Source organism: Macaca nemestrina, chromosome 14 (assembly GCF_043159975.1).
Source record: "Macaca nemestrina isolate mMacNem1 chromosome 14, mMacNem.hap1, whole genome shotgun sequence".
Lineage (NCBI taxonomy): Eukaryota > Metazoa > Chordata > Mammalia > Primates > Cercopithecidae > Macaca > Macaca nemestrina.
This window is the reverse complement of record NC_092138.1, coordinates 115228822-115255715: the sequence shown is the minus strand read 5'-3', so window position 1 is coordinate 115255715 and position 26894 is coordinate 115228822. Positions and strand designations below refer to the sequence as shown.

The following is a 26894-nucleotide window of genomic DNA, read 5'->3' as shown; positions in this document are numbered from 1 at the left end:
CCAGCCTGGGCAACAGAGCAAGACCCCATCTCAAAAAAAAAAAAAAAAAAAAGGCAGAGGGTTGGAGAAATTTTTTGGTATGAAAATGGCATTGTGGTAATAATGCTTCTGGAGAATTGAGACACCACACGTTCACCGCTTACATGGTAGAATGTCTGGGATTTGTACTAAAATAACAGAAGGAGCCCATGAACAAGGAAGTTCCTGCAGCAGGGACAGGAAGGAACCTGGGGGCGCCACGCTCTTCACATCTGAAAGCTCCTGTTAGTTTGTAAGGCATACCGTGGAAGATACTCCCCAGCACGGTGGTGGCAGCAGGACTTTGGAGGACCTCTCCTCATCTGTGCCTACCTGCCTAACACTGTCAGTAATTAGCACACAGATATATACCTAAGAGTGGAAAAATCAATACAAAATACATAGAATAATTAGCACAAAGAGATGACTTTCCTACGGTTACCGTAAAAACCCAGGGCTGTCCTGTGGGGCACACTGGCACACCAGACACTACCCCCACCACCGGGGACAAAGCCCCAGGGCGGCCGCCCTCCCACCCCACAGAGACAGCTACGTTTGAAGTTAAGAAATTCTCACAGGACAAAATTAGAAGACATGAAAATTTTTATTTTCAAAAAGAATGTATTTTTACATAAATCTACAACAGAATTCAAATGTAGAAAAAATAAACTATATTCAGGGATACAGCGCTCAGCACAGCACACCCCCTCCCCGGAGTGGGCCATCCTCCCCAGAACAAGACTGAAGGAGGCTCGCCGCCCCCAGGACCCCCACAGCAGGGCAGCCGCAGGCTGGCACACGGAGCTCCCCGTGTCTGTCACAACAGACTGCAAATGTGAGGCGCCCAGACCCTGAGCGTCGAAGACAAAAACCAACCCATTTTCACTGTGGTAACTCACTTCTTAGCACAGGTCACTCATCCGTACACCTCATCAGAAACAGACGGGCAAGGGAAACCACAGGACATACATCTCCAGATGCCTCGGATAATCCCCTCCTCACCTCTGCCACTGCAGGACCCCCAGGAGAGCCCACCTGACAACCCCCGCTTCCTCCCTGGGCCAGTGCAACCAAAAACCTGCAGGATTCACCCAGGACTCCAGGCCCTGAGAGGCAGAGCCGGCTGGGCTCCCCCAGGACTCCAGGCCCTGAGAGAGGAAGAGTTGGCTGGGCTCCGGGGCCAGGGCCCTCTGTAGACCCAGGACCCAAGCGGGCTTCCCAGAGCATCACAGCCTACACCACCCCAAAGCGCTGCCCCGTGGGACAGACCCAGGCGCCCGTGCTCTCGGCCACCCTGCTCCGCCCTGTGTGGCAGCCCTCACCACAACGGTCTCCACGGAGCTCAGGTTTCAGCCTCGCTCCCCAGAGGTGCCAGCTTGGCCTCCACTGTAAACTGCTGTGCAGGTGAGCACCAGGAAGCCGCACCGCCAGGAGCACAGAGGGGTGGGCGCGCGAGTGAGGGTTCCGGCAAGGACAGTGAGGCTTGCGCTTAGCACCCAACCCCTCGAGGATGCCGAAGGGCAGCGCTGGCCCTGCAGCCCTCATAGGGCGCATCAGTCCCACTGGCATCTGACCTGGAGTGAAGGGCTCAGGGAGCGTTCCCATGCCACAGGCATCCTCCACATCCCAACGGGAGCCCATCAGGAGCTTGGCTCCTTCGCAACTAAGAACCTCCCCACCCCCGCTCCTCCCCCAGCAACACTGAACAGTGAACCTAGAGAGGAAGGCGGCTTCAGAGAGCAGGCGCAGCCAGCCTCAGCACCACCTTTCCGAAGAAACCTTCCGCCCTCTTGCCCCATGGGAGCCTTTCTCCAAGAAAGCCACATGGAGACGAGCTTCACAAGGACTCACTTGCCACAACCATTCACAAAACCCCACCTTTTATTACAGTCTGTGGTGCTGCTTGTTGCAGGGACACTGAGACAAACAGGAGCGTCGTGCGCAATGACTGTGCCGTCGACGTGTGGACCACAAGCTCCGGAGACACAAACGGCCCTTTACACGGAAAACAACCACACAACGCTGCTTTCCAGAAAGACAAAAACACACTAGCAACGGCTACTGGCGGGAACGGAGGAGTCAGGGCCCGAGGCCAAAGGGGAGGCCAGCTGGCGGGGCCACGGTGGCGGTGACGGCGTGCACTGGGTCATGGAATATCAAAAAGATACAGAACGTTTACTGAAAAAACACAACACATGTTAAATTGAACTTCACCCTTTTGTAATAAAAAATTAAAAATTTCTGTTGACTCTGTTTGAACACAAGAGACTAGGAACTCTTCCCTAGACAGTGTTAGAATTGGCAAGAAATGTCACCAGCAACTTTTAGAACTTTCCGGTGGTCCACACCTTCCGCTCGGCCAAATCATCTTCAAAGAGGAGGCTCGAATCAGGCCCTGTCCTGACCCCCAGGCGCAGACCCTGGGGACCACCTCCAAGACACCATGTTTCTTGCCAATCCGGGTCAACGTCCCGACAGTCCCTCGCGGGCAGGCGCAAAGGGACTTAGCAGTCACTCTTCCACAGTTTAATTGTTTTGTCATTTTCTAGCGCAGCAGAGGCGATGATGTTTTCTGTTGGGTGACAGGCTGTTGAGATCACAACATCTGAAAACAAAGACGCAGTCAGAAACAGCCATCCCTGTGCCCTGGGCGCCATCCCTGTGCCCTGGGCGCCATCCCAGACTGAGCTCCACCTCTCCCCAGAAACGCTGGTAGCTCCTGCACACCACCCGGTAGGTCTCAGGACAAGCAGCTGCTGCCCACCCTCGACACAGGGAGCCCAGGGGAGGGGAGCGAGGGGACAGCAGCTGGTACCAGGGCGACACAGCCGGTTGGGGGGCAGGGGCAGGAGGCCACAGGGAGTGTCAGCCCTGCCTGCAGACCAGGAGCCCCGCATGCCCCTACTAGCAGCAGGGCTCGGCACCCACAGGGAGGAGCGTGGCGGCAGCACTGGCTCAGAGGCCAGCGCGCACAAGGACCCCAGTCAGACCCCTCACGGTCCTCAGTCCTTTATCGACAATGTCCCTCTTTTACTCGGACCCTGAGCTGCCCACTCCCGCCACCTCCCACCAATGCTGAGCCTCAGAGCGCTCCACAGGGCTGGCTCTGTCACAGCGAGGACAAGTCCACCACCCGAGCAGGGCGGTCAGATCTAACAGGCTGGTGCAAGGTCGGCCACATCAAATCACAGTTTACAACTTCTACATAAACCAAAGAAACCCCAGAACACCGGTGAGGACCCGGAGGAAGGCCCAGGCCCGCCGTGGAACGTGAGTGCTGACCCCAGGCTGGGTGAAGCTGCTCGAGCAGAGGGAGAAGCAGCACCTCCCCCAGTTTCCACAAGGGCTTGCCCCCCCATGCTCTCATTGGCCCCATGAGACATGGAAATGCAGGGCCAGAGGGTGAGGAAGCAGTGGTGGCTGCAGAGGGCAGCCAGGACCCAGGGAGGGGCAACCCCAGGTCGCTTGGGAACCAGCACCGCTGTGGAGCCCACTAGGCCTGCATGCAGCAGGGGTCTCTCTGGGAGAGGGAACAGGTAATCGAAAGGAGCCAGAGCCTCCAGGATGGGGCAGCGATGACCTCACTGTCCCCGGCCCAGGAAACGGAGCTCGCCGTGAAGTGGGACACGCTACACCCACCTGAAGTCCCACAGCCACACACACCTTCCGGACCAGAATACCCGGCAGAACAGGAAGAAACAGGGTTCAAGACAGGAGCCCTGGGTCCGAGTCGGCAGCACAGTGACCAGCTCCATGCCTTGGGCAAGAGCTCTTAGCAGCGGCTCCTCAATGGGGCCAGCGGAGGGCTGAGGAGGGAAGGGGAAGACGACGGCACCCTACGGGCAGACCACGCTTCACCTACAGGAACTGTCCTCATATCAACAGGCAGCCGTGGCTGCGGGAGCACAGGCCCTCACCTGTGTGGCCTTGTAGTTTCTGTACAATCTCTTTCGTCTGAAGGTTCCAGATGTAAACAAGGTTATCCTCTGAGCCAGACACAATCCACTAAGTAACAACAAGCAGGGAAAACAGGGCAAGGAAAAGCAGGTCAGCGCTCGTGTATGTGGAAGGGGCAGAATCTCCAGTTATGCCCCGCCCCACGCCCACCCCGCTGGTGGCTGCCTGGCTGAACTCAACCAAAAAGCCGTGCCTGCCCTCCAGCCAGGCCTGAGGCTTCCTCCCCCAGTGCGGACAGCCCCGCCTGCTCTACCCCAGCACGGGCCTCGCTCAAAGAAGCCAGGCACCTGCCTGCCCCAGGAGAGGCTTCCAGGCTGGAAGATGCTTCTCAGGTCCCCCTTTCCTGAGTCTGTGTGTCATACACATGCTGCCCGAGAGTCACCCCGGTCTAAGCAGCATCGAGACCAGTGTGGGTGGGCGGGAAAACACTCCCCTCCCTGCTGGGGCGGGTGGACAGCCTCGGAGCCAGCGCACCCACCCAGGGACACCCTGAGCCGCAGAGCTCCACCTGTGGGGTCCCAACCCCCTCGGAAGGCATCGGCCAAGCACTGCCAGCAGAGCCCGGCAACAGGCTGCCTGCCTCCATTAAGGAGCTGGACCTAGAAACAGACGGGACAAAGTGTCCCCGGTACTTGGCGCAGCGCACTTTGGTTGAAATGGAAATTCATTGTGTGGGCACAGAAAAGTGTCTGAGTGTAAAGCAACCTGTAACAGGTGTGACCTCTCGGGAGAGTAAGCTGGGAACGCGTGAGACGCTTCAAGGTCATAAGACTCACCTTCCCGCCAGTAACAGAGAAATTAGCAAATATGCAGTATTTCTCATTCTTGTGGCCAGTGTACGTCTTCAGGCACTGAAACAGGAGGGGACAGGCTGGTCACAGAGTCATGGATCCCCTTGATTTTGTATAATTCTACGTTCTAAGCAAGGCGTTTCACCACTGACTACACTTACTTCTGAAAAGTACAAGTACAAAACCCACACAATCGAAGATTTAACTTGCAGACTGCCACCCTACGAATACCCAGGTTTTTCAGGAATCTGCACCAAACCCGTGGAAATGGTTCTCTGAGCTCCTCTCCTTTGTCATCAGCGGGGCCACTCTGTCCCCACCAGAGGCCATGACCCAGGGACGGCGCACAACGGGGGCCCGAGCCTGCGGGAGCTCACCTTGCCCTTGCTGTAGTCCCAGAGCTTCAGAGTGCTGCAAGACAGAGAGAGGCGTGAGGCGGCATGGCCGGGGGCGTCCTGTCCCCACGCCCAACTCTGCAGCCACTACGTCACGGCCACCATCAGCGCCAGGTGCAAAAGCCAGCGGGGATGCAACCCCCTTCCCCGTCAGGGTGAGGGCCCCTCAGGCTCAGAGTCCAGTGACTTGGCGTTGGGGAGCCACAGTGTGAGAGCCGCAAGTATTTGCAGTTCCAAGAGAGACTTTAACAGGAAGCTGACGGGTGTTATCGTCCCTGACTCAGGTCATCCTCAAAAGGGTGAGGAAGTCCTCTCGGTTCTGGAAACATCCAGAACAGGTTTTACCACCCAATCACACAGCCCTCAGAGGATCGGGGCCCAGACTTGGACCCACAGGGCTGAGGCTGCATGTGTGGGAAAGCTGGAGCTTAGAGAACAGTCCGGGAGGGCAGCGGCTTTGTGAGAGGTAAAACCAAGGTCCTCAGAGGTCAGAACCAGAAAGGGCCTTGGAGGACCCCGGACCACCTACTCCTTCATGCGGGATGGCTAGGCCTGCCCCGGCCACAGTCACTCAACCAGAAAACCGACCCTAAATCCTCCTTTAGTCGGACCTGAGGTTCAGCCTCGGGAAGGGATGGGCAGGGGCCTGCCCTCTGACCTAACAGGCCACTGCCCAGAAGCCAAAGCTCCAGCAGGAGCCTGGGTCCCGTGCCAAGCCCACGACACGCTCTCCGAAGGCTCAGGCTGGCGAGCAGGTGTCTCTGGCTGGGGAGGCCACACGCCCGCCCCCATGGTCCCGCACAGCACTCACTTGTCCAGCGTGGCGGCCAGGATGTATTTGCCGTTCGGGGAGAACTTCACGAAAGACACTGGGGGGTTGTCGTCATCTGCAATGAAAACAGACAGGTGACACGGGGCGGGCGCTGACAGCTGGGCAGGGACAGGAGGTGGGACCCGCTCCCCGTCCCCCACGTGCGACATCTGAGTGAGGTCGGCCACCACCACCAGTGCCAGCACCACCACCCCTTGGTGCCCCGAAGGGTGGCCTAGCCACGCACACCAGCCGTGAGCAGGTTCTTGACACCTCAAGCCCATGGCCCCGGGGGCCCCTTGACACCAGGACTTTAGGAATACAGGCCTCCTCGGGCACCGGGCAGTGGCCATTCTCAGGAATCACCTGCCTCACAGGGGAGGGATGAGGTTGGCGAATGCCCAACTCAACGGAGGGACGACTCCACCAGCAGCAAAAAGAGCTGGGGAAGTCACCTTGGAAATTCTCCTTTTAAGAATTTATCGACGCAAGGGGCATTCGCGCCCACACAACCCATCTGCTTGTTGTCACACCCACAGCTAAGGCCCAGGCCTATCAGCTGGACCCTGCAGCCCTGGGGGCAGAGTAGAGCCACTTTTTCTCACACAGCTGAAAGAGTCAAGGCTCCCAGAAGCTGTCCATGTACAGGTCAGAGTTTTCAGGACGTGACAACCCCACAACCCTCACAACCGGAGGAAGGCGTTTCCCCTCGCCCGAGTGAGGAGGGGGGAATCTCAAGGAAGGTGTATCCTGGTGCAGTTCCCACCCCAGGCCCCATCAGGGACCCCCCCCCCCCACCACCAACGAGCATGTGCACGCGCTGGTGTGTCCCGAGCACCGGGAAGGACGCGGCCCTTGGCATTACCACCACGGGGACGCCTGGCCTCGCCAGGCACCTGGCGTCTCCGCTCCCTCAGCCCGGTCACACACACTGAAAAGGCACGGGAGACTCTGTGAGGCCACGCAGACCCTCCCTCAGGGGCACCCCACATCACACGGCCAGGCAGGCCGAGGCCACCGTGAGGGCCGGGGGCCAGGCTCCCCTAACACAGCTAAGGGCAAATGTGTCTGCATGCCTAACCCAGGCTGCCTGGGCAGAGCTCACGGAGAAGGAACCATCAGCCGACCTGTCTCAGTGAAGTCCGAAAGGCCTAACTCACTAGACCTGAGGAGCTGCCGACGGAAAAACTGCTACGCAGCGACCCCTCTGTCCCCACCCTGGGCTCAGGGGCGCCCAAAACCACCTGTGCCCAGGCTGGAATCCCGGTCCCTGCACCTGCTTGCTGTGGAGCTTTGGGCTAGGGAATGGGCCTCTCCGCAGGGTGAGAACACCATCCCTCCTCGCAGGTGGCCGTGAGGGTTACGTGCGCTCACACGACAGTGGCACACACAGCTGAGCACAGGTGGCCCGTTCAGGGGACACCAAGGACGGTGTGATCTCGCTCAGGAGGGATGCATGGCAAAAGGCTGGCCCCACAAGGCAGGAAGCTACATAGACTGCTGTGGCAAGGAGACTCATGCTGAAGCCCAGGCCTCCAGAGTCTCAGAGGTGAGCGTACTGGAGACGAGGCCTTCGAAGAGGCAACAGAGTGAAAATGAGGCCCCGGGTGGTGTCCTTACGAGAGGACAGTTGGACACACGGAGGCACCAGGGACACCAGTGTGAAGCCAGGGTAAGGCAGCACCTATAAGCCAAGAGGCCTCCTCGATCCTGACTGCAGCCTCCTGGACTGCGGGGAACACATTCCTCCCACTGAAAGCCTCCCAGTCTGTGGGGCTTGGTGTCAGCTGGGCCAGCAGGCTACGACAGACTAGGGGGAAGAAGAGCGCAAACGGGGTGCCTCCCCACACAGGGGGTCCACCCCCAGCTCCCTCTTTAAGGTGTGCCCCATCCCGCACGTCTAACCTAGGCTTCTTTACACTCCCCAGATGAAAGCGCTTCCGCTCCTTTCTGCAGGCTCTGCACGGGGCGGCTGCGAACCCCGGGCCGCCACAGACCCTCAGGCCGCACCCTGCCCGGCACCTGGCCTTCCCACCCAGGCCACGCCATGACCCTCCTTCCTCTCCTCCTGCCGAGGCGTGAAGACCTCGGGCCTGTTCTCCACGCCCCCAGCGCACCTCCATCCACCTCGGCAGCACCCCCAGCAGATAGGCAGGTGCTCAGCCTGTCTACTCAAGGAATGATCCAAGAGGCTGGCGCGACAGCAGGGGCCCGAAGCCAGGAGGCGATGGGGGTGCCCAGAGGACGCTAGTGAGCAGAGGACCGAGTGAGGCCCGACAGCACAGGCCGAGGAGCCCCAAACTGGCCCAAGAGAAGAAAGGCCACGGCAGGAAAACTTCACCAGAAGGAGCAACAGAGCCAGCGGGTGATCAGGAGAAGCTGGCAGAACGGTCGGACAAGGAGGAAGGCTCCTCCTACAGGGGCAGACCCAGGACAGAGAAGGAAGGAGGAGCTGGTGAAGAACAGGGGCAGGGACCCAGCAGGGGAGGCCCTCCCCAGACCCAGCCTCCATGCAAAGAGCCACACTCACCGATGAGCGTCTTCAGGCACTGGCCTGAGGCGGTGTCCCAGATGCGACTTCAAAGCAAAGAGAACAAAAAAGTGTAAGCAGACAAGTTACGACCTCACGCAGGCTGCTGGGAATCAGATCTAAGTTTTAGGACTAGCATGCTTCCCCCGACTTTTTTTTTTTTGAGACAGAGTTTCGCTCTGTCATCCAGGCTGGAGTGCAGTGGAACAATCTTGGCTCACGTGCAAGCTCCGCCTCCTGGGTTCACACGATTCTCCTGCCTCAGCCTCCCAAGTAGCTGGGACTACAGGCGCCTGCCACCATGCCAGGCTAATTTTTTTGTATTCTTAATAGAGATGGGGTGTCACCATGTCAGCCAGGATGGTCTCGATCTCCTGACCTCGTGATCCACCCGCCTCGGCCTCCCAAAGTGCTGGGATTACAGGCGTGAGCCACCCCACTCAGCCTTTCCTATCTTTTTTTTAAAAGTTGTGCTTCACCCGTTTAATAGTCATTCTCTTGTATTCTAGGGACAAAGACTAAACACTGTCCATACAAACATCAACGGTCCACACACGCTACACACGCGCAGACCATGTGTGGGGTACCCCTGGATCTCTCCTACATAAGCTGTGGTTTACCCCCAACACAGAGGGGCAAGCCTGTTGCTCTCTCCACTCTCCCTGGCCAAGGAGAGGGACAGCGGCAGCCCAGTGCTTCTCGCAGGCATCTGCCCACGCTCACGCAAACACATACAAGGAATGAGAGGGCTTCTTTCAAAATAAAAATGTAAGAGTATCGTAAGCAGTCTTCTGGACTACTCCCAGAAGGGATGAGCCAGGCATTTACATTATTCCAATTTCGGGGTTTCTGTGATTTCCGCCAATACAGACGCATTCTGTAAGCAGAGCCCACTGTGTTAGCACCCACAATTCTACTGCACAGATGCCAGCAGCAGAGCACAGGCTCAGGGCAGACGTGGACAAGCCATTCCCAAGCATGAGACCCCTATGGCCGCCATGCACGGCCCCTCCCATCTCTCACCATGGAGAAGCCGCCTCTGGGAAAGCCCCGGGAGCTCTGTGCTCTGCACACCCACCTCCTGTTCTGCCCACACTTCGATAATCCAGGGACGAGACCACACTGGACCTCAGTCACTTCACCCAGGGTTTTAAAACCCAGAAGCAGCAACTCTCCTCCCATCTCTGCATCTTCTCAATTCTCTCAGCAACAGCTCCATCCTGCTGCCCCATGGATCTTAAATTCACATCCTCTCGCTCCGCAATCACTGCAGCAGGGCCTCTCCGGAGCCGCCTCATCTCCTAACCCTCAAGACCTCACCCCCGTGTGTCCTTTCAGTTCCGTTTCTCATTTCCTGCATAGGTCCTGCTCCTTCTTGCTAGCCACATTCCTAAACATCTTAGCATTTTTGTCACAGTTAAAATGGAAACATTTTTCCCTTCTTCTAGCTGGCAATTCCTAGTAAAGAGAAAAACAGTCAATTTTCAAGCACTGATGGCACTAAACGCGAGATCACACCACACAGCCAGCGGGGCTGGGGGTTCCAGGCCCAGACTCCAGAGCTGACACGGGGTCTGGGTCCTGCGCTGACCAACTGAGAGACCGTGGTACGTGTCCCTGGCTGAAAAGCAAGGCTGACAGTACCCACGTCACAGGGTTAAATGGGTATTTGAAAAGCAGTGTTGGTGGCATTTAAGTATTTGAAAACACGCAAACATATCTACAAAGATGTATATCTCTCTTCAACTTTCATAGGACTTTTTTTTCATTTTCTTACACTAACTAGAAACTCCTAACAGTGCTGAGTAACACGGGAAACATTCACACCTGTCCCACTTCGGATTTTCACAGAAATAGTTTTAGCGTGTCACCACACGTGAAAATTATTAGTTACCAGTAAGTAGTCAACAATACTGCTCCATCTCGCCGAAGGGTTGGCTGCTGGGTATTATCAATCAGGCGCCTTTCTGACCTCTACTGATTAATCACAGGGACATTTAACGCCTTTAATCTGCCGGCAGAATTAGATCATAGGTTTCCTGATGTTTACTTGATAATCCTTTCATTATCCAATAACGAATGTTGAATTACTTGTCCTGATGTTTCCGTGATAATCCTTTCATTATTCAATAATGTTGCATTACTTGGCTGTGGGAATTCCTTTCTGTGCACGGTAGGCTCAGGAGGCTGCTACTTCCCCTGGAATCCTGGCATCAACATTCACCAGTGAGTTGCCCTCTGTGGTTTTCCTCTGGGACCAGCAATCAAGGCTCAGGTAGCAAGGTCATGCTAAATCCAAGAAAATGAACCAGGGAGCTCCCTCCCGTCTGTGGTCTGTCTGCTATTTAACTGGATTCAGGTATAAAGTCACAGGGAATGATGTTCTCTTTAGGCCTTCGATCCCCTTTTCCAGTCTCTTCAGCGGTGACTGGTCCCTCGAGGTGCCATGCCCGGGGCCCCTTTAGGAGCTGTAGCGAGCTCACTGCTGGAGCCGAGGCACTGCTCAGCCTGGATGAGAGTCTTCTGACTACCGCTTCCTCCCCCTGCAGTGCTTCCACCCACTTCCTAGTTAAAATCTTGCTTATTTTGCTTTTCCCATTATGGGGCTTAAAAAGTTTTCATTACCAGCCTCATCGAAGAACACACCTTATATCATCAATGGTCTCATTTGTTTTCCATTTCCCTCCTCATTTCCTTGGTGTACTTTTTCTGATTTCTTTAGAAAGTTCTTAGAGCCAGGTCCATGAGTAATTCTGAGACTGTCCCGTGCTCACTTCTGTTGGTGACACACACACAGAGGTGCCAGGATGGTGGCACCAGAGGCCCTGGCAGCGCCACGCTCCCCCATAGCTCACCCTGTGCACCCCTTCCCTCTGGCTGTTCCTGAATTGTATCCTTTATAATAAGCTGGTAAATGGTCAAGTGTAAACAATGGCTTTAACCGTGGACACTACTGGCCAATGTTGGGCTCCAGATGACCTCATTTTTGCCACAGCACTTTCCAGTGACCTCAGCCCCAAATGCCATCACAGTGCTGCAACTGCATCTTGAACCTCGCGAGGCGATGGCCCGGAAGTGTGTGCTGCAGAGCCCATGGGAGGCCGGGCCGGTGGTCGGGTGCAACTCGACTACGACCCTCTCCCACCACACCCGTCTACTCAAAACCGACGGGGGGTCATGCCTGGCGACTACAGACTGTGACCCCCGGGGATCCCCATGCCAACAGTCACTGGGGAGTCAGACCAGGAAAGAGATTTCAAGTGTGCGTGTCCACCTGAGGGCTCCCTGCAGGAAGTCCTAGTAAGATCTTCAATTCCGCCGGTGGCTGCCCCTGTCCCCCTCCTCCCTAGAGACCAATCTGAACAAGTTATGATGCTGTCCGCCCCACACCCAAAACACAACCCAAACACTCCACTCCCCGCACTCGCTCCCATCAGACATTTCGCTGAGTTAACTCTACTTCTCCACTGCCCTTGTGTCTCCCGAGGAGTGCTGGACACAGATTACCAAGTCCCAGCACTACAAACGTCTGCTGAGACCTAGGTGGGCTTTCCGCAGGAGACCGTCACTCTTCCTCCTGCCCTTCTCCACACTGCCATCTGCTCGGGCTCGCCTGCCCGGCATGGTGACGCGTCCTCACGGGCATGGTGGCACACTCAACATCCCCCCAAAGCAGCACAGCTTTCACCTCAAGGGGTCCAAACACCCATTTTCCACGAGTGTGTGAACAGCACACGTCAGCGTCTACACGGAGCTGAAGTCTGATGGAGGAGGCCCTCCCTGACCCACCCTAACAGCAAGGGCATCTTCCCAGGCACGCCGCCTTGCCACCTGTGCTGCCAACCCCGAAACTGCACTGCGTATCTGTGAACACGTCTGCAGTGTGGCCAGCAGAGAAGCTTCGGAAGTTAAGGACTTGGGTCTGTCGTCACTGCTGTACCCCCAGATGCAGGAACGGTGCAAGGGCTGGCCCTTAGTAAAGTACTCATTGCTTAATGAAGTAAAATATTTTCACTTACCAGAGACCATCATAGCTACTTGAAACTATCAAGGATCCATCACGATTAAAATGAACCTAAGAATTAAGGAGAGGGAGAAGAGACAAAAACTTACTTTCAAGTCATGGACACGACTGCTTCTTACCTGATTGCGAGAAAAAAAAAACAAAAACAAAAATTGAGGTATCTTTTTTTGTTTGTTTTCAGAGTCTCCCTCTGTCACCCAGGCTGGAGCACGATCTCAGCTCACTGCAACCTCCGCCTCCCGGGTTCAAGTGATTCCCGTGCCTCAGCCTCCTGAGTAGCTGGGATTACAGGCACACGCCACCACGCCCAGCTAATTTTTGTATTTTTTTTTTTTTTAGTAGAGACTGGGTTTTATCATGTTGGCCAGCCTGGTCTTGAACTCTTGACCTCAAGTGATCCACCCGCCTCGGCCTCCCAAACTGCTGGGATTACAGGCGTGAGCCACCGCGCCCACCTCTTTTTTTTTTTTTCTTTTTTTTTTTTTTTTATACAGAGTCTCACTCAGTCACCCAGGCTGGAGTGCAGTGGCGTGATCTCGGCTCACTGCAAGCTCTGCCTCCCGAGTTCACGCCATTCTCCTGCCTTAGCCTCCCAAGTAGCTGGGACTACAGGCGCCCGCCGCCACGCCCGGCTAATTTTTTGCATTTTTAGTAGAGATGGGGTTTCACCGTGTTAGCCAGGATGGTCTCGATCTCCTGACCTCGTGATCCGCCCGCCTCAGCCTCCCAATGTGCTGGGATTACAGGCGTGAGCCACCGCGCCCGGCCCTTTTTTTCTTTTCTTAATAAGAGAAACAGGGTCTCCCTATCTTGCCCAGACTGGTCTTGAACTCCTGAGCTCACATGATCCTCCCACCTTGGTCTTCTAAAGTGCTAGGAGTACAGGCATGAGCCACTGCACCCAGCCAAGGATAAGCCTTCTCACAAGCAAACAGCACCTTTGGAAACTGCATTGTCTCAGGCTATCGGTGCTGATACATTTCCTGGGTGAAGTCAAGTCACACAAGGAAGCCATGGTTTAATGATTTGGGTATGGGACTGAGGTTGTCTGCTTCTACTGTCCAGACTGGAGTTTCCCAGCCTTGGCACTATTGACATTTTAAACCAGACTCTTCCAGGGGGGAAGGGGTGGTGCTGCCTCTGTGCAGTGGCAACCTTTTCTTTTGCTCACTAGATGCCTATAGTTGTGACAACCAAAAATGTCTCCAGACATTGCCATGTGTCCCCAGAGGCAAATCCACACGTATCAAAGGCACCTGTGAGTTGCTACGGCAGACTGCAAGGCCCCATCCCCAGGGCTTCGGATTTGACCAGTCCAGGTGGGAGAGTCCAAGAACGTAAATTTCGAACAGGTCCCGGGGGCATGCTGCCTGCTGCTGCACGCCCGGAGAAGCACTAGGCCAGACTCTGCGAGAGCCTGCCAGCCACATGTGTCATTGTAATTGTTCTAGAAGCTACATTAGAAAAGCTTAAAAGACAAGTGGGCCGGGCGCAGTGGCTCACGCCTGTAATCCCAGCACTTTGGGAGGCCGAGATGGGCGGATCACGAGGTCAGGAGATGGAGACCATCCTGGCTAACACGGTGAAACCCCGTCTCTACTAAAAAAAATACAAAAATAATCTAGCCAGGCGAGGTGGCGGGTGCCTGTAGTCCCAGCTACTCGGGAGGCTGAGGCAGGAGAATGGCGTAAACCTGGGAGGCGGAGCTTGCAGTGAGCTGAGATCCGGCCACTGCACTCCAGCCTGGGCGACAGAGCGAGACTCCGTCTCAAAAAAAAAAAAAAAAAAAAGACAAGTGAAATTACTTTGATAACGTGTAACCCAATGTATCTAAAATATTATTTCAACGCAATCAACACAAAGTTATTACAAGACACTTTTTTTTTGTGCCAGGTCTCTGAAATCTGCAGGTACCTCACACAGGCCTGAGCTCTGGGCCATCATGCGGCTGGCAGCCTCCATGCTGGGCATGCTGGGTGCTGCGGCCCTAGATGTTCTCCAGCAGACCGAGAGGGGTGAGTACCTGTTTCCGCTCTGACAGGGTGCTCTCACGGTGCCAGGTGCCTAATCATAACCATCTGGCTGGCAGCCTCTCAAAGTACTTTTCTAACTCACAGGGATCCATCTAACCACATTCGTCCCTGCCTTTAATGTGCAAAAAAAGTCTTTTCTTCGGGAGGCTGAGGCAGGAGAATGGTGTAAACCCGGGAGGCGGAGGTTGCAGTGAGCTGAGATCCGGCCACTGCAGTCCAGCCTGGGTAATAGAGCGAGACTCCGTCTCAAAAAAAATAAAAAATAAAAAATAAAAAAAAGTCTTTTCTTGAGACCATTACGATGGATGGTAATAAGACAAAACAAGTCCCCAAAACTCACAAGGCCAACTCCATGCTTTGCTTTGTTCAGCTTCTTAACCACATTCCAATACTACCCACTGGCAAACATGGCCCAGCTCTGCCATTCCATCCACATTCAGGTGCAAGGGGCAATACAGCCCATCCCCTGCATTCTAGCAGAAGGCTGCCAGAAGAGTTCAGTGCTAGGAAGTAGATAAGAGAGGCCGGACACGGTGGCTCACGCCTGTAATCCCAGCACTTTGGGAAATCGAGGTGGGTGGAACACTTGAGGCCAGGAGTTCGAGACCAGCCTGGCCAACATGGTGAAACTCTGGCTCTACAAAAAAATACAAAACTTAACCAGGCGTGGCATGAACCTGTAGTACCAGCTACTCAGGGGAGCTGAGGCAGGAGAATCACTTGAACCCAGGAGGTGGAGGAGGCAGTGAGCCAAGATCACGCCACTGCACTCCAGCCTGGGCAACAGAGTGAGACCCCGTGCCCAAAAAGAAAAAAAAAAAAAAGACCCAGCACTTAGGGAGGCCGAGGCGGGCAAATCACGAGGTCAGGAGATCAAGACCATCCCGGCTAACACAGTGACACCCTGTCTCTATAAAAACTACAAAAAAAATTAGCCAGGCGCGGTGGGGGGCGCCTGTAGTCCCAGCTACTCGGGAGGCTGAGGCAGGAGAATGGCGTGAACCCGGGAGGCGGAGCTTGCAGTGAGCCGAGATCGCGCCACTGCACTCCAGCCTGGGCAATAGAGCGAGACTCCGTCTCAATAAATAAAAAAATAAGTATTAAAACAAAAAGGAAATAGATAAGGAAATCAGCCAGAACCCAGCAGGGGATGGCAAGGCCCCTAGCCAAGGAGCACTCCAAGGGCTCTGTGGAGTCCACCTGGGCAGACAAGCAGTAGCAGAAGCTCCAGGGCAGGAAAAACACAGGTCCCAGGTGCAACGAGGGAGCGAGGGCTGTGGCTGACGGCGGTTGGCAGCGGCCCTCAGCTGAGGAGCCCTGGCCAGAGAGGGCAAACCCTGGCCAGAGATGGGACAGGGATGGGAGGCAGTAAGCAGGGGGCCACGTGCCTCAAAGTCTCTAAAGCTCCAAAATGTACCTGTCAAAAAGCTAAACACATATCCTGACTACTGCATTTCCCCTCCAAAGTCATCCTTCACAAACTGCCACAGATGCAAACAGGATATTCGCTGCACTCCTTTTTGTTCAAGTGAGAATTACACATAAGCACCCACTGAGAGGACTGGCACAGTCCCTGCTCACACAGCAGGCCCACACCAGCAGTCCAAGAGTATAGATGTGCGCAGACATCAAAGGTGCCCCAGGACAGACACGGTGGCTCCCGCCTGTAATCCTAGCACTTTGGGAGGACCAGGCGGGTGGATCACTTGAGGTCAGATCGAGACCAGCCTGGCCAACATGGTGAAACCCTGTCTCTACTAAAAATACAAAAATTGCTGGGCGCGGTGGCTCAAGCCTGTAATCCCAGCACTTTGAGAGGCCGAGACAGGTGGATCACGAGGTCAGGAGATCGAGACCATCCTGGCGAACACGGTGAAACCCCGTCTCTACTAAAAAATACAAAAAACTAGCCGGGCGAGATGGTGGGCGCCTGTAGTCCCAGTTACTTGGGAGGCTGAGGCAGGAGAATGGCGTAAACCCGGGAGGCGGAGCTTGCAGTGAGCTGAGATCCGGCCACTGCACTCCAGCCCGGGCGACAGAGCGAGACTCCGTCTCAAAAAAATAAAAAATAAAAAAAAAATAAAAATAAAAAAAAAATTAGTCAGTCGTGGTAGTGGGCACCTGTAATCCCAGCTATTCAGGAGGCTGAGGCAGGAGAATCACTTGAACCCAGGAGGCAGAGGTTGCGGTGAGCCAAGATCGCACCACTGCACTCCAGCCTGGGCAACAGAGTGAGACTCCATCTCAAAAAAAAAAAAAAAGAAAAAACAAAGCCCCCACAAACCTCTCTGCAGTGGAGACGGCTACAGAGCAGCAGCTGTGGTGCAGTACCAGTTACTTAAAGGACAGCAGTGAGCTACGCTGGAAAAGACGCACCTAAAACAGCAAAGTAGAAGACCACAGAGGGACCGACTCCACCTCCCAGCAGCTGACCCCAGGGGTGACTCAGGGAATTCATTTTCTACTTCCTACATTTGCTCACCTTTGTAGTTTTTTTTTTTTTTTTTTTTAAGACATGGGGTCCCACTCTGTCACCCAGGCTGGAGTGCAGTGGTACCATCTTGCTCACCAGAGCCTCAAACTCCTGAGCCCAAGCAATCCTCCCACCCTGTCCTCCCAAGTAGCTGGGACCACACGTGCACACCACCACGTCTGGCTAATTTTTTGCTTTTTGTATAGAGACAGGGTCTCACTCTGTTGTCCAGGCTGGTCTCAAACCCCTGGTCTCACGGGATCCTCCTGCCTCAGCCACCCAAAGTGCTGGAATTACAGGTGGGAGCCATGGCACCCAACCTGTTTTTGTTTTTGTCTTTTTATGAGCAAACTACTTTTGGAGGAAAAAGACTTTTAAAATCCTGCCTATACCATCCTGGCTGACACGGTGAAACCCCGTCTCTACTAAAAAATACAAAAAAACTAGCCGGGCGCGGTGGCGGGCGCCTGTAGTCCCAGCTACTCAGGAGGCTGAGGCAGGAGAATGGCGTGAACCCGGGAGGCGGAGCTTGCAGTGAGCCAAGATCACGCCACTGCACTCCAGCCTGGGCGGCAGAGCGAGACTCTGTCTCAAAAGAATAAAATAAAATAAAATAAAATCCTGCCTATCACCTGCGAGTCCCACCTGCACTATCTTTGGCCTCTAGGATGCTCATGGAATTCTTTCTTCCAACTCAAAGGCCACCAGCAAACCCCTTTCTCAGGTTACTTCACAAGTGTTCATTTGTCAGCCCAGTCTGAAAGTCAGTTCTGCTGACTGTGACCCAAGGTGCCCTGAAGGGCAGGGGACTGGCACCAAGGGGCTGGGCCCACGAGCACACAGCCACAAGCACAGGGCCACATGATGACATTCCCACAGCAAACAGCCTCCCTGCAGCGGTGACACTGGGCCTGCGAGGGCCTTGTGGCCCGGTTATGTGCGGGGCTCAGACACCGCACCCCGCCCTGGCCTGACACACTACCCATCCAGCCAGTACCAGGGCTTCGCCTGCCATCTCACTCGGGCAAAGCCTTGCAAGGGTAAAAATGCTTAAACCCATTCACCACCAAGACAACAGAAAATGAATGCCACACTGGCGGGCAGCATGGCACAAACGCTGTATACACCTTTCCTTCCGCTTCTCAACGAAGGGCAGGCTTCGCCGAGAAACTGCCTCATGCACTTTGTTAACAGAAGAACCTTCTGGCCACTCTGAAATGGAGCGGTTTGTGATACTGCATACACTTTAACTCTCGGCCATTTGTTCTTGTTTTCTTCTTTTTAGACGGAGTTTCGCTCTTGTTGCCCAGGCTGGAGTGCAGTGGCACGATCTCGGCTCACTGCAACCTCTGCCTCCCAGGTTCAAGCGAGTCTCCTGCCTCAGTCTCCCCAGGAGCTGGGATTACAGGCGCTCACTACCACGCCCAGCTAATTTTCATAGTTTTAGTAGAGACGGGGTTTCACCATGTTGGTCGGGCTGGTCTCAAACTTCTGACCTCAAGTGATCCACCCACCTCGGCCTCCTAAAGTGCTAAGATTACAGGCGTGAGCCACCATGCTCGGCTTCTCGGTCATTTGTTGTGCACAGTGGCACAGCAACAGCAGAATGGCAGGATGTGTTCCTTTGCAAAGCCTGTTCTCCAGAGAGCTCCAGCTTCCAACTGTTCCCACCAGGACTGGGCCATCCCCGCCCAGAGCTAACTCCACTCAAAACTCACACTTCACCTACACTCCCACTCCCAGCACCCTTCTCAGCCTGGCCGCCCTTCCTGTCCCATGCATCAGTTCAGGGTACACCACCCTCTGAACGCCTGTGGCCACTGCCCACCCCCCATCCAGCCTGCACGAAAGGCCCCTTGGTGCTCACCACAGGGCACCCCACTGACACCTCACCACCCCCTTGCCATCCCTCTACTGCACACAGGACTCATCTCTCAGGTCCCAGCCTCCAACCTGACTGCTCTAGACTGTGGCATGACAGCAGGAATCAGATAGGCACAGGCAACGTCCAGGCTTACGCCCCTCGGGGAGACAGCTGGCCACATCCAGCATCAGAGGCACGTAGTGCCGGACACCACCCCGTCTGTGTCAGCAGGACTTACGGCCGAGACTGGATCCGAGTGAGCTGGCAAAGTCTTGAGGCACTTCCCTGTTTTCACATCCCATATCCTCACACTTTCATCAAACTGAACACAAAAGAAGAAATGACAGTGATTCTACAGGAAGGAGAAGGAGCAAACCTCCCCGGAACCCAAGACCTGCCACCAGTCCATCCTCCCCACAAACAGCACAGAAAGGACTCGGGCCCCACCTGCCTTCTCCACAGTGGCTACAAGCAAGGTCAACAGCCTTCCCAACATCCAACACCACCTCCCCCAGGGAAGACACCCCGGCCACACTCACGGATCCTGAGACAATAAGGTTGGACTGGGGATTGAAGTTACAGCAAAAGACATAATTACTGTGTCCCTTCAGGGTTTTCAAACACTTCCCCTAAAACAAGAGTATTAGTAGTATTACTCCAGGGCTTATTTCCCCAAACATAAGTGTCGGATCACATTCATCAATGCCTGACAGCTCAGAGCATGCCTGATGCCCCGCCAGCAACTGGCTGTTCCCCGAAGTCAACTCGACCTCCCCCACCCGCCCCCGCCCCGTGCCCCTGCAGCCAGTCTTCCCCGGAGAGGAGCACTGAGTGCTGCTTACCGAGCAGTCAACCCAGTCCCCACCACCCGCCCCGTGCCCCGCTGCCGGTCTCCCCCGGAGAGGAGCGCTGAGTGTTGCTTACCGAGCTCACGTCCCATATCTTCAAGGTTTTGTCATCTGAGGCGGAAACAAGAAGGTTAGAATCTGACGACCAGGCTACGTCGGATATTCCCTTGGGGAGAAAAAACAGGGTCAGTAACTTGCCAGGACAAAGTAGGACCGGTTAGCAAAAGGTCAAAATCCCAAACATCCCCATTGCCCTCAGGAAATCTTCTCACTAGCCTTAACCTTACAAAAGACACGCGGCCCTGGAGGAAAACAGCAGGCTTTCCGCAGCTCTGCCAGCCTCACAGACACTCCTCCGTGGGAAGTCAAATGTATTTGCGTTAAAAGTTCAAGATGCAAATAACTCTAAAAAAACAACGTGGAAATTTAAACCTGAACCCACAGCTCTCGAAGCAGCCCTGACCCCTTGATCACTAGGAGCCACCCTGTTCAACAGTCAACATTACCGCACGGGGCTGAAACCTACCAGCTTGTGGCCAGATATGGTTTTCTCAAACTTCCCATCATACGCGCCCCAAATTTTAATGAGTTTATCAGCGGCTGAAAGAAAACAAAAGGATCTGAGGCTAAGAGCAAGACACAGTTGTCCAGTCATCCAGAATCCAAAGTCTGGGCTTTTCCCACATGAGCCCCAGATGATCAGCATGAACCACATGGCTCAGAACCCATTCCGCACAGCCACATCCCCGAGAGGACCAGTCCCCTTCCCCTCCCTCCAAGGGCCCACGGGCAACTTCTTCTATTTCTTTTTTCGTTTTTTTGAGACGGAGTCTCGCTCTGTCACCCAGGCTGGAGTGGAGTGGCATGATGTCGGCTCACCGCAACCTCCACCTTCCGGGTTCAAGTGATTCTCCTGCCTCAGCCTCCCAAAAGCTGGGACTACAGGCATGTGCCACCATGCCTGGCTAATTTTTTTTTTGTATTTTTAGTAGAGACGGGGTTTTACCATATTGGCCAGGCTGCTCTCAAACTCCTGACCCTGTGATCCACCCGCCTCAGCCTCCCAAAGGGCTGAGATTACAGGTGTGAGCCACCACGCCCAGCCCCCACGGGCCAATTTCAATCGGCACTAAGGTCACAGTTCTAGGAGGAGACACGCCCACCTGCTACAGCCCCCCAGCGGCAGGTGAGGAAGCCAGCCACCCCCAGCCGGTTTGTTGTCTGCAGCTCAGACCGCCTTTCCCAGCAGCTAAGGACCTCAGTGCTACGTACATGAACTTGCCAGCCACTCTCCATTCGGGCTGAATTTCACAGAGGACACTGCTTTGGTGTGGCCAGCAAGGGTGAACTTTAGAGCATAGTTTGGCTTCACGGGTGTAGGCTGCGGGAGAGACCAGTTAGCGAAAAGTTACCACCACTGTGCGTTCCACTCGTGACCAGTTTGGATTGTGACTCCACCATTTAATTTCAGCTCAGATCTTTAGAGCTCCAAATCCACATGCCCAGTGCCTTCTACCAATCCCTATGTGGACGTCACCTTTCAAGTGGAACACATCTGAATCTGAGCCCACTACTTCCCCACAAGACCTCTTCTGTAGTCCCCAAACTCAGTACCAACAGCACCAGCCGAGCCAGAAACATCTGAGGCCCCCTCAATGTATCACCCCACCTCAAGCCCACCTCTGATCCTGCTACAACACAGGAGGCCCCCACCAGCTCCAGCCTTGGTCCAGCGTCCCACTGCCCCCACCCCACACACACCCGAGGCCCTGCTCCCTTTGCTAAAGGTCTACAGGAGGGCTTGCAGATCTGCCTGTGCCTCAGGATCGCAGCCTCCTCCAGGTGACAGACTGGGGATTCCTGGCACAGCAGGTAACAAGCACTCATTAGGTATGTGGTCAGTAAATCAAAATTAGCAGTGATATTTAACTGAGTAGGGAAGACAAGGCTTATGAGCTTGAAATGTTTCCAAGAATCTCTAAGCATATTTGCCCCCGGAAGGCGCCCAAGGAGCCCCTGGGCACGCACCTTGCTCTGAGTGGCGGATGACGAAGGGGTTGGCTGTGCTCTGGCAGCCTCGGTCTCGGGCTTCTTCTCCTCCGTTGCCATGGCTCTGACGCTGGCCGCACAAGGAACGTGGACGGAGGGACCTGGTGACAGAGGTAGTCTGCTGAGATGCAGAACAGGAAGCCAAGAAACAAACCATATTTTTAAAAATTGATTTCCAGGAAAAAGGATGAAAAGAAAAACATTTGAGTACCATATTGAGCCCTGCAGCAAACAAACCATTCCAAATCGAGGACCCTATTAATGACCCTAAGTCGTTGCTAATACTTTCCAGCTGCTCCGCTGACACCCCTGTGCTCACCCCTTTTGTAATCATACTGAAACACCTCACCCTCAAGGGCGCTTCTTATTTTGTCATCCAGAAGTCTGCAGGAATGCAGCAGTTTGTGCAAACAAAATGCAATTTTCTTCAGAGTCCTGGACACATTAAAAAAGGAACGGCAAAGGGTTTCCTGACAGAAAGCTAACACGCCAAATGGCAGATGACTGAGCTTCAGAGTGTAGAAGTTTGGCAGCACATCCAAATCCTAAAATGCACCCCAAGTGATGCAATCACGTTCACAGACATGTTTGAAAACACAGGCGCAGGCACCCAGTGGTCTACGCCTCATGGGTGGGCTCCAGCGCCTCCATGCACAGGCTGCAGGCGCGTGCATGCTCTGCCTGCTGGAACTTCCACGTCCTGCCTTCTGAAAAAGCAGCCGCAAGTCCGCCAACGATATTCTACGAGCAAGACTCACACTGCAGGGGAACGAAAAAAGACTGCAGTTCAATGGGTTTCACCTTGACAGTGAAAATGACCCCAAATCTGTACAGTAAGCAGCTAGTTTCCTCTACCACGGGAATAGATTCATTACTTGAATACATCTCATAAAAGCACAACAGGTTACTCAGAAAGGAGGGACGGCGTTATTAAAAGGGAAAGCCACTGAGACACGCTTGCAAATACCACTGGCCATCGGAATCCTGGAAGCTAGCGCTACCATCCATCTAATGAGTTTACACACTGGAAATTCTAGCTTGGAGCTTTCAACTGAAATCTTGCACAGGCTGCTTGTAACACTAACGCGAAATGGAAGGCATCAAAAAGCACGTCTCAAAGTCTTCATCCAAGAGGAAGGCAGAGAAATTACAACACCCACTTTGCAGAGAACAGGTGTGGCCACCGCTCCATTTCACCTGCAGCAAAGATTCCCTGCCGAGTACTGTACAAGAGTGGGGGAGGGGAGGGGCAGGCCCTGTAGCACTGCCCAGGGGACGAAGTGCCAGTACAAAACCTGTCCTCAGTAAATGCCAGCTACGTGGTGCTTGTCATCAGTGCAACCTGGCCATGCCAGTTTAACCCAACTGCTGCCTTTTCCTTGGCATGCTGGACAAATACAAGGAGAGAGAGGAACTAAGGAAATCCAAGCAAAAAGCTGCAAAGTCCACTGCAAAGGTCCTAGCGTGAGACAGCGAGGCCAGGGCAAAAGCTGAGTGAAGTGTGGCCATGCCCTACCCAAGTGAAACACCAGAGGAACAGAAGGTGAAACAGGCAGCTCAGAGGGCCGAGCAGCTCCCGTCAGCATCAACTCACCTAGGTGAGGGTAGACACCTGGAAACACCCTCACGTGAGGAACAACAGGTAGGCGGTCTTACAAAAAAGGTGCCCAGCCCCTCCCAGCTCAAGCCCAACCTGCCCAACCCTTTGGGCTCAAAAACCATTAACATTTAAAAGAAACAAACAAAACAACCTTAACCTGACTCTTAAGAATACAGTGGGCCGGGCGCGGTGGCTCAAGCCTGTAATCCCAGCACTTTGGGAGGCCGAGTCGGGCGGATCATGAGGTCAGGAGATTGAGACCATCCTGGCTAACACGGTGAAACCCCGTCTCTATTAAGAAATACAAAAAACTAGCCGGGCGAGGTGGCGGGCGCCTGTAGTCCCAGCTACTCGGGAGGCTGAGGCCGGAGAATGGTGTAAACCCGGGAGGCGGAGCTTGCAGTGAGCTGAGATCCGGCCACTGCACTCCAGCCTGGGTGACAGAGCGAGACTCCGTCTCAAAAAAAAAAGAATACAGTGGCAGGGTGTGGTGACTGACGCCTGTAATCTCAGCACTTTGGGAGGCCAAGGCAGGAGGCAGGCAGATCCTGAGGCCAGGAGATAAAGACCAGCCTGGCCAACATGGAGAAACCCCGTCCCAACTAAAAATACAAAAATTAGCCGGTGTGGTGGTGGGTCCCTGTAATCCCAGCTACTTGGGAAGGCTGAGGCAGAAGAATCGCTTGAAATTGGAAGGCAGAGATAGCAGTGAACCAAGATTGCACCACTGCACTCCAGCCTGGGCCAAAGAGTGAAAAATTCCGTAGTGGTGGTGGTAGGGGGAGAGATGCAATTTCTTGACCCAACACACCTACCAAGTTTCTACCTCAGTAGTGGCATCTAGGCTTGGCATTTTTTTTTTTTTTTTTTTTTTTTTTTTTTGAGACGGAGTCTCACGCTGTTGCCCAGGCTGGAGTGCAGTGGCGCGATCTCAGCTCACTGCAAGCTCCGCCTCCCGGGTTCCTGCCATTCTCCTGCCTCAGCCTCCTGAGTAGCTGGGACTACAGGCGCCCGCCACCGCGCCCGGCTAATTTTTTGTATTTTTAGTAGAGACGGGGTTTCACTGTGGTCTCGATCTCCTGACCTTGTGATCCGCCCGCCTCGGCCTCCCAAAGTGCTGGGATTACAGGCTTGAGCCACCGCGCCCGGCCTTTTTTTTTTTTTTTTTTTTTTTTTTTTTTTTTTTTTTTTTTTAAGACAGAGTCCAAAGAGTCCAGCGGAACGATATCGGCTCACTACAACCTCCACTTTCCGGGTTCAAGTAATTCTTGTGCCTCAGCCTCCTGTGTAGCTGGAATTACAGGTGCGTACCACTACACCCTGCTACTTTTTTGTATTTTTAGTAGAGACAGGGTTTCGCCATGTTGCCCAGGCTGATCTCGAACTCCTGACCTCAGAAAATCCGCCCGCCTCAGCCTCCCAAAGTGCTAGGACTACAGGCGTGAGCCACCGCGCTGGGCCAAGGCTTGGCATTTTCATGACCAACCAGGTTTCTCTGTGGAACAATCATTTTGAGGGAACAGGAAGGTTGGAGACTTGATACTGAGGAAAGGGGGGGGGACCGAGGTTACAGGCACGGTGATGAGGAGGTGACCTCTAGACCAGCTGCTGCCTGACTCCACCTAGCAGCCACTGCTTTTCATCCAGGTAAGCCTGACCACCTGAAGCCCAGCAACCAAATCTCAGTATGGCCTCCTGGACTGCATGCCACAGGCTGATGCCTGAGTGCCTCAGTCCCTGAGATCCAGCCCAGGAACCTGCCTGCGGCGTGCAGTCAGGAGAGCACACTGTGTGCAAAGACAAGAATTAATCTGCATCTTCAACACCAGCCAGGTGGCCAGCCCAACACAGGTGGGAACCCGGCTCTACCTCTCTGAGATCCTGGACAGGCTTCCGCCTGGGTCCTTCGCTTACCTGTATTCCCCACCGGCTAGCACAGCACCTGCCCAGGTCACAGATTAAACTAGCATTTGAAGAGATGGGTAAACGGACCTGGGTGAGTGGAAACTTGCAAGCGAGACAGCAGGGAGTGTCGTTAGCGATAAATAACAGGCCGACCTCAGTTTGGTCCCGGAACGTAACCGCTCAAAATGGCTCTCGCAGATCGGCCAGGACAGGTCTGCGGCCCCGCGCGAGGAGGCACGGTGGGCCCCCCGTTTAGGACCGAGGACCCGCACCCCAGGACCCCACCTAGCGAACTGCAGCCTGGCTGCCTCGGGTTGGGGTGAGCGGCGGGAGCGGGCTGGGGGCGTTTCTACGAGGAGGGGAAGCGCACCACGTCCAGGGACTGAGTGGCTTGGTGGGTCTGGGGTCCTTCCTTGAAGGGGCAGAGGAGGAAGAGGGGCGATGTGAGGCCGGTACGCCGCCTGCGGGAAAGAGGCCCCAGTGCCGGCGCTCTGGCCTTGTCAGTGGCCCGCCGGGGAAGCGGAGGTGGGGGCGCGAGTGGGGGCGGACGGGGTGGAGGGACCTACGCGCGCAGCCGTCCACCGAGGGGCCAGGGCGGGGGTCCCGGGCGGGGCCGCTGCAGCTGGAGCAGCGCCCGGGGCTGGGCCTGGCCCGAGGCCCGGCGGGGAACACGTGCGGCGGCCGGGGGTGGTTTGGCGGCTCCTGGCGCCGCCCCGCTGCCCGCCTTGCTCTCCCCGGGCCGGGCGGCTACCCGCTTACCTGCCGGGCCGCGGCGGCGGGGCCGGGCGCTCGGGGCGTCGCGTCGGCCGCCGCCTGGGCGGGAGCGCGGACTCAGCTCGACGAGGCGGCAGCTCGGGCGGGCGCCAGGCGGCGGGGGCGCAGTGCGCGTGCGCGAGGGGAGGGGGGCGGTGTCCGGGAGGCGGGGCGAGCTCACAAAGCCGGCCTCTCGGAGGAGCGCTACGGGCAGCGGCAGCGGCCAGAATGCCTCGGGCCGGCCCAACGCTTTAAAGGGACAGCACGGGGCGCGTGCTTCCCGCTTAAAAGCTTTAATCCCCGAATTTGGCTGGTGCAGGCCCTCCTAATGTACTTCCTAAAAATTGAAGTATAATGATACATACAGGAAAGTGCTAGTGTGCCCTCGCGTTTCCACAGACAGCACGCCCTGCACACAGACACAAGCGGCCCTCCGGGACCTGCGCAGATGGCGTCGCCCGGCGTTGTCCCCGGAGTCAAGTCGGACCGGGGCACCTCCCCGGGCGACCAGGCCCCTTCTTGATCATCGCTGGTACGGATGAGAGCAGCAGTGGGCATTTGGAAAACACCCGGGACCGCTCCCGGGCGCAGTGCCCCCATGTGGCCTCCCACCCCAGGCGGGTAGGACGACTCCTGCCCATTTGGAAGACCAGGAACCTGCGCGTTCGTTCACAGGGTTCGGAAGCCCGGGCTGCGCCTTCCCGCGGGGCCGGCTGCCGGGCTGCGGGCGCTTCCCGCCTCTGCATGCAGAGCCCGCGGTGCACGAACCTGCTCCCCGCCAGCCCCGCGGACTGGCAGAGCCGCGCTGGAGTCACTCCGCAGTGCGCAAACTCACTTCGCAGC

At 55.4% G+C, this 26894-nt stretch overlaps 1 protein-coding gene across 8 annotated transcripts; it reads right to left on the bottom strand.

Annotated features, from left to right (window-relative positions):
- Positions 1 to 603: 603 nt before the first annotated feature.
- LOC105471882 (WD repeat domain 5) lies at positions 604 to 26867 on the bottom strand. Of its 8 annotated transcripts, none has more exons than XM_011724685.2 (14): positions 26417 to 26867; positions 21773 to 21911; positions 21017 to 21125; positions 20271 to 20344; positions 19821 to 19910; positions 19436 to 19525; positions 19135 to 19218; positions 12522 to 12577; positions 8503 to 8549; positions 5973 to 6048; positions 5144 to 5177; positions 4752 to 4826; positions 3936 to 4023; positions 604 to 2623 (listed from the first exon to the last, which is right to left on the bottom strand). In XM_011724685.2, exons 2-14 carry the CDS (start codon positions 21851 to 21853, stop codon positions 2523 to 2525), a joined length of 1005 nt encoding a protein of 334 aa, XP_011722987.1. In that variant the 5' UTR covers positions 21854 to 21911; positions 26417 to 26867; the 3' UTR covers positions 604 to 2522. The 8 variants fall into 8 exon arrangements, with proteins under 8 accessions (XP_011722987.1, XP_070934670.1, XP_011722986.1 ...); XM_071078569.1 differs by having other exon boundaries at positions 21773 to 21894; positions 26417 to 26435; XM_011724684.2 differs by lacking the exon at positions 26417 to 26867 and adding an exon at positions 26058 to 26205 and having other exon boundaries at positions 21773 to 21894.
- Positions 26868 to 26894: the final 27 nt, after the last annotated feature.